The sequence below is a fragment of the Pygocentrus nattereri genome, chromosome 16 (genome assembly GCF_015220715.1).
Source record: "Pygocentrus nattereri isolate fPygNat1 chromosome 16, fPygNat1.pri, whole genome shotgun sequence".
Classification (NCBI taxonomy): Eukaryota; Metazoa; Chordata; class Actinopteri; order Characiformes; family Serrasalmidae; genus Pygocentrus; species Pygocentrus nattereri.
This window is the reverse complement of record NC_051226.1, coordinates 25880361-25886360: the sequence shown is the minus strand read 5'-3', so window position 1 is coordinate 25886360 and position 6000 is coordinate 25880361. Positions and strand designations below refer to the sequence as shown.

Here is a 6000-nt window from a genome sequence, read left to right as displayed (position 1 = left end):
GTAGATAGCGTTGATGGCCGTCTGTCTCTGTCCCGCGTATCACACGTCACCTCTATTCCTGCAGGAACATTATCGGTGAACGGAAGGGCGCAAGCCAAGCCAGAGCGGGGCTGGTTGTCCTATTAAGACAGTTGTCTTTTTTTGGGGGGGGGGGGGGGGGGTTGGGGCGGTTATTGTGATGAAGGAACAGCTGCACACATGCAGACATCACCGTTTGCCCTCCTGTCCCGCCTTAGTTCCTTTAAATGTGCCATATCGCGCGCAGCCCCTTCCCCTCCAAACGCCGGCGCTGCATCACTGCTCGCAGGGTTGCCTAGCAACTAGGCAGCACACAGATCCCTGCAGAAACCCTCGTCTTCAGTGGAGAAGAAAATAAAATAAAATAATAATAATAATAATAATACAAAAAAGGTCTGTTTGTAGTATGTGTGTTTATGAGTTTGTAATGTGAATTAAAGGGACGAGGTTTTGAAGAATGAGCGCCACATTCGCTCCTATTTACACGTGAACATGTGTAATTGGATTGGAGGAAATTTACGGACATGCTATGCTATGAATGTGAATTGAATTCAAAGTGGTGTGCGCTGTGTGTGTGTGTGTGTGTGTGTGTGTGTGTGTGTGTGTGTGTGTATATATATATATATATATATATATTATATGTGTGTGTGTGTGTGTGTGCATAGCATGACAAACTGTAAACTAAGCATGAAAATATGAATCGATTTTTGCTCGCGTGCTGAAATCTGTGCCAGAATGCTGGAAACGCAGCGGAACGCGCTCGGCGCATTTTAATGTGGGTTGTTGCGGGAGAGAACTGGCTCGTGCAGACATCAGTCCCCTCAGCGACAGGGCGCATGCGGACCTGCCTTCTCCTCTTCGGTTCTCTTTCGCTTTTATTCGGTTTCTTTCTTTTTCATTTATTTATTTTCATTTTTTATCCTCCCAAAAAAACAAACATCTAAAAACCGACCGGTTCGTGTCTCTCACCCACTCTCTCTCTATCTCTCCTCCAAGCTCGAGTGAGCTGGACTTTTTATCTCTCACTCTCTCTCTCTCTCTCTCTCTCTCTCTCTCTCTCTCTCTGTCTCTCTCTCTCTCCTCGTGTCGGTTCCTCCCCACTGAAGTGTGTCATCACTCGGGCTCCGTCTCTCCGCCAAGGCGAGCGAGCGGGACATGCAGGACTGACGGCGCGCGCATAAAGGGATTCTGGGGGGCTTCTTCACAGCAGGGCACAATCTTGGACTTTTCTACCTGTTCCTTCTTTTTGTATCGCGACCATTTGTCCGTCCGGTCTTCTAAGTGTTTTTCCTCCTCTTTCTTCTTCTTCTTTCTCGCGCGCTCGTCATTTGCGCACAGTTTGTTTTTGTAGCTAACGCCGACATTTCTTGGTCGGTCGCGATTTTTGTGAAAAAATCTTTTTTTTTTTTTTTTTTTTTTTTTAATTTGTTTTGTTTTCAACTTCATAACGGGGGCCACCACAGACTCCACTCTCTGACGTCCGCATCTGGCTTTTTTAATGTGCATTCCTCACTCTCCTTCTTCACCATCATCTTCATCATCAGCGAGGAAACCAATCTCGAGCATCGAGAGCGACTGCGAGGGGGATGCAGCTTTCATTTTTCTCCCTTTTTGCTCACCGCACCCCCTGACACCCACCTCTCGACACCAGCCCGACGTTTCCAGCTGAAGGAGGTTTAAAAAAGAAGGCAAAGGAAGAGAAGAAAAAGCCCTTAAAACAACAGAGAGAGAGAGGAGCATCCCCCCCCTCTCTCCCTCCCCCTCCTCCTCCTCCTCCTCCTCATCATCATCATCATCACCAGCATGGCTCATCCGCACCTTCGGACTGGGAATCCGCAACAGCGAGAGTAAAAAAAGGGAAGGAAGAAGAGGAAAAAAGAAGAAGACGGTTCTTTTCTTTCTCTTTTGGTTCTTTCCTCTCCCTCTCTCCCCCTTTCTTCCTCCTCACCACCGCTAACCCCCCCCCCTCCTCTTCCTCCTTGATTTGCCTTCGTGCTTTGGCTCCAGGAGACTTTTTTTTTTCTTTTTTTCAGCACTTTTTCAAAACTCCCCTCCATTTACCACCCCCCCCCCCCCCTTCAAAAAAGGAAAAAAACAACAACAACAGAAGAAGAATCTGAGGAAGATGTGTAATGCTGCTGTGGCCGAGGGGGTCTGGGACCTGCACGGATTTCCATAGCCGAGGAAAGGAAAACATAAAAAAAAGAAAAAGAAAAAAAAAAAACAGCTGGGACCCATCACACCTCTGTCTCCACTCCAATGCCTCTTTCTGTTTTTTAATATTTCCTTTTCTTTCATGGCCATCACACATGTGTGTGTGTAGTTGCTTGGGTTTTGATTTAAGCTCTTGATTTGGCCTCTTTTTTATTCTCCTTCCCACTGTGTGGATTTTTTTTTGTTTTTGTTTTTTTTTTTTACTTTTTTTTCTCTCATTTATTAGTAGAATTCCCTCTCATTTTGGAACCACTGGAGGCTGGATTACTGAAAGTGCATTAAACGGATTTTTGTGGAAATGTTGGGTCCTCAGGAAGACAAACTATGTGGATTGCTTTCTGCTCTGACGGTGCTGTCATCTATCTGCTTCATACAATGGTAAGAAAAAATGGATTTAGTGAACAGGGCTGGTGGGATTTCTTTTTTTCCCCTTTTTATTGAAACACATGTGGTCATTCAGCGCTGATCGTTCACTGATGGCCAGTGGCACATAGCTGTCACTGGCATAAACACTTGAGATGTGCATTTGTATGTGTGTGTGTGTGTGTGTGTGTGTGTGTGTGTGTGTGTGTGTGTGTGTGTGTGTGTTTGTGTGTGCTCACACGCACCCATCTGTGTGTGAAGGGAACATGAGTGCATGCACCCTGGATATCTTCTAAATCTACATAATGCTCATATTTATACGTGAACATGGTGCGTTTCTTTAAGAGCTCTGGCTGCATCAGCATACATGCCATTTCCACAAAAAAAGAGCCAAACATACACGTTTTTGATTACATTTAGTGCCATTCAATCAATGGAGATCAAACACTGACGACGCCTATCAGCAGCCTAAATAGGCCTGTTGCCTCATGACACGGAGGCCTGTCTGTCTGAACGGCATCAGAAAGATTCTCACCCTCTCTGAGATTTGTTAGTACGCAATCTTTGCTCCTTTTCCAGTGAGCTGATATGTGGGCCACCTGTGGACGTAATAAATAGCCAGCTAGTGGCCATCATAATCTGGTGGCCATCGTGAGGCGTTCATGCTTTGTACGCCGTTTTGCTTTTTATTTTTAGCCCGAAAGATAGGAGCTGCCGGCAGGTGGGCCACAGTCTGGCCACCGTGATCGATCAAGGGCTATGGCTGAAGCTGCTAATCCACATCCCTCTCAATGGTTCTAACGGTTCAGGATGTTTTCTCATGATCTCATAGGGGAAAAGCTTGATTTTCAGTCACAAACCATGTCAGCTAGGTTGGGTTTAACATGCATGCTTTATGGCTGAAACACCCAAAGTGAAGCAAGCTAATGAGCCATGGCTTCAATGAAAGCTGACAATGTGGTGATGCTCTTTAGACCACATCAGCAACTGAATATAGATGGTCATTCTGGGGGTTTACAGTAGTTATAATAAGCCTTTCATAACTGACACAAACCTTCACAAATCTTAATAAAGTAAAGGTTGCTTTTGTCCAATTTGATGCCATTTCACTTTAGCAAATGAGACTCATTGGAATACACATTTATAAATGGCTATATAGGTTTGTCTCTTGTCAGACTTGTACAGGTGTGGCTGCCACACTGTAAGGACTTACCCAGGGTTTATTGATTTGCATGGTAAAGAGACCAATAGAGCTCAACAGTCCACTCAGTGTAGGTGTTATTCTACACGTTTGATGGTCACTAATATTTTTTTATCATCTTCATCTTCAGTTTGACACTGTGTCTTTTTCATGAAGTGTCACACTTATAGGTCAGTTTTCACTCTCTTTCTCAAAACAATACCAAAAAAGTAGTGGACAGCTGCTCGAGTCCTGAGTTGACCTATTGCCCAAGCAAGCTCAATTTCTCAAGCAATACTGACCACTCATTTGAGAAATATTTCTATGTGGTGCCTCTATTATTATAACTAAGTGATCTGAACTGTCTGTCCTATAGCACATCCACTGGATCTGGAATATCTGTGGCCAAGTCAACAGTGGACAAACTGCTGAAGGGGTATGACATCCGTCTGCGGCCAGATTTTGGAGGTATGTCCACTTGTCTCATCACCATTCTGGAGCTTTTCTGCTTTACCTGTCATTGGTGATTTAAACTAAAAGTCCATGTTAAATGATGCTAGGTTCTACCAGATGCTGCTTTCACTGTGTAATCAATGGATCTTGTGATTCTGAGTGTAGCTCATGTCACAACCAAGTGCCACAAGAACTGAAATATAGAAGTACTGTGATGTGTTTTGAATGTGTGATGTTGGCCTCACACTATGGCAGAACCAAACCAAAGATTAAGATGCAGCAGAGGTCAGGAATGTTCTCAGGAGGGTTCACAGTAAGAAAAGCTCAAAACAGACTGCTTTGAAAGAGCCTCACAGCAACATTTGGTTGATCTGCCCTGCACCCCACCAATTGCCATTCCAAGGATATAACAGTACCGGTGGAATGTTTGGTTACACTGACTCCACAGTCTTTGTCTTTGCCTTCAAAAAAGGCAGAAACTGTTGAAGGACTTTTAAAGGCTGAGCACACTGTTTCAACTCCATAGTTCTGTACACGTTCACAACTTTAAAGCACCCCAGAGATGCTTCTCCAACCACAGAACACAGAAAAACTTTGCATTGCCCACAAAAATGCGTTGTTTGAAGGACACTGTGTCCAACCATTCATCACAGGTCTCCAGTTCACCTCCTGATATTGCAAAGAGGCTGTAAATTTGCTACCGAAGGTGCTTTTTTCGATTTAGCCATTCAGCTCACCCTCAGCAAATTAGCCTGTATTTCACCAAAGAAGCAAATCTATGCTGGGAAGTGTACAGAGCACAGCACTATCAAATTCACTAGAGGTCTGAGCAAGCTGAATATTCGTACTCGCTAGACAGTTTCTTTTTCTCTATCTATCTATCTATCTATCTATCTATCTATCTATCTATCTATCTATCTATCTATCTATCTATCTATCTATCTATCTATCTATCTATCTATCTATCTATCTATCTGTCTACATACACATATCCATCCACCCATCCACCCATCCATCCATCTACCATCAATCCATCCCTGTACTATTCCAACTATTATAGTACTATTAAAAATAAAAGTTCCTACATAGTTCTTAGCTTGGAGGGATAAAACTTTAATTGGTGTAGACCCTTTACATTACGTTTAGGTTCTTTAAATGTTAAAAAGGTTCTTTAGAAGCACACATTTCATGTACTAAAATGTCTCTCTGAAAGAACCAAAGTTATTTTTTGTGGCATCTGTTTGGAACCATTACTTTTAAAAATGCATTAGTCTTCTACTTTAAACAATTATTCTTATATCATTCATTTTTTATTCACAGCTGATATTTGATTTTATATAACTCTGTCTTCACAATATGCCAGCGCAGTGACCATGTGTGCATTCATCCTCACTTCAATTTGAATTGGAATTATTTATTGAATTTTTCTAATGAAAGCAAGATTACATGGATGTAATAAGGGAGCATAGTACATTAATTAAGTTATTACACTGTAATTAATATATAAATTCCAAGCGCTCTCAATCATGTACCCAACAAAGGAGATATAAGACGTTCTGCTTGATGCAGTGAGAATCAAGAACTATTGGTGCCTTGTGTTTTGTGGTGGGAGAGGCAGCTGATCTGGCAGTAAAATTAAGCTTCCTAAATGGTTCTAGGATTAGATGCTTGGTTCTAGGAAAAAAGGTTAGTTGGGATAGAACCTCTAGATTACACTCTTACCAAGTGGTCCTTTAAACAATGCCGTAGAAGAACTATTTTAATTCCCTAAT

General features: G+C 42.7%; 1 protein-coding gene across 2 annotated transcripts in view; it reads left to right on the top strand.

The window, feature by feature from the left end:
• The first annotated feature begins 1447 nt into the window (after positions 1-1447).
• Positions 1448-6000, top strand: part of gabrb4 (gamma-aminobutyric acid type A receptor subunit beta4) — an 83601-nt gene continuing 79048 nt past the window's right edge. For both annotated transcript variants that reach the window (XM_017701097.2, XM_017701098.2), the window contains exons 1-2: positions 1448-2610; positions 4152-4243. In XM_017701097.2, coding sequence (XP_017556586.1) covers positions 2531-2610; positions 4152-4243 — 172 coding nt within the window. In that variant the 5' untranslated portion in view covers positions 1448-2530. The remainder of the gene's footprint in view (positions 2611-4151; positions 4244-6000) is intronic.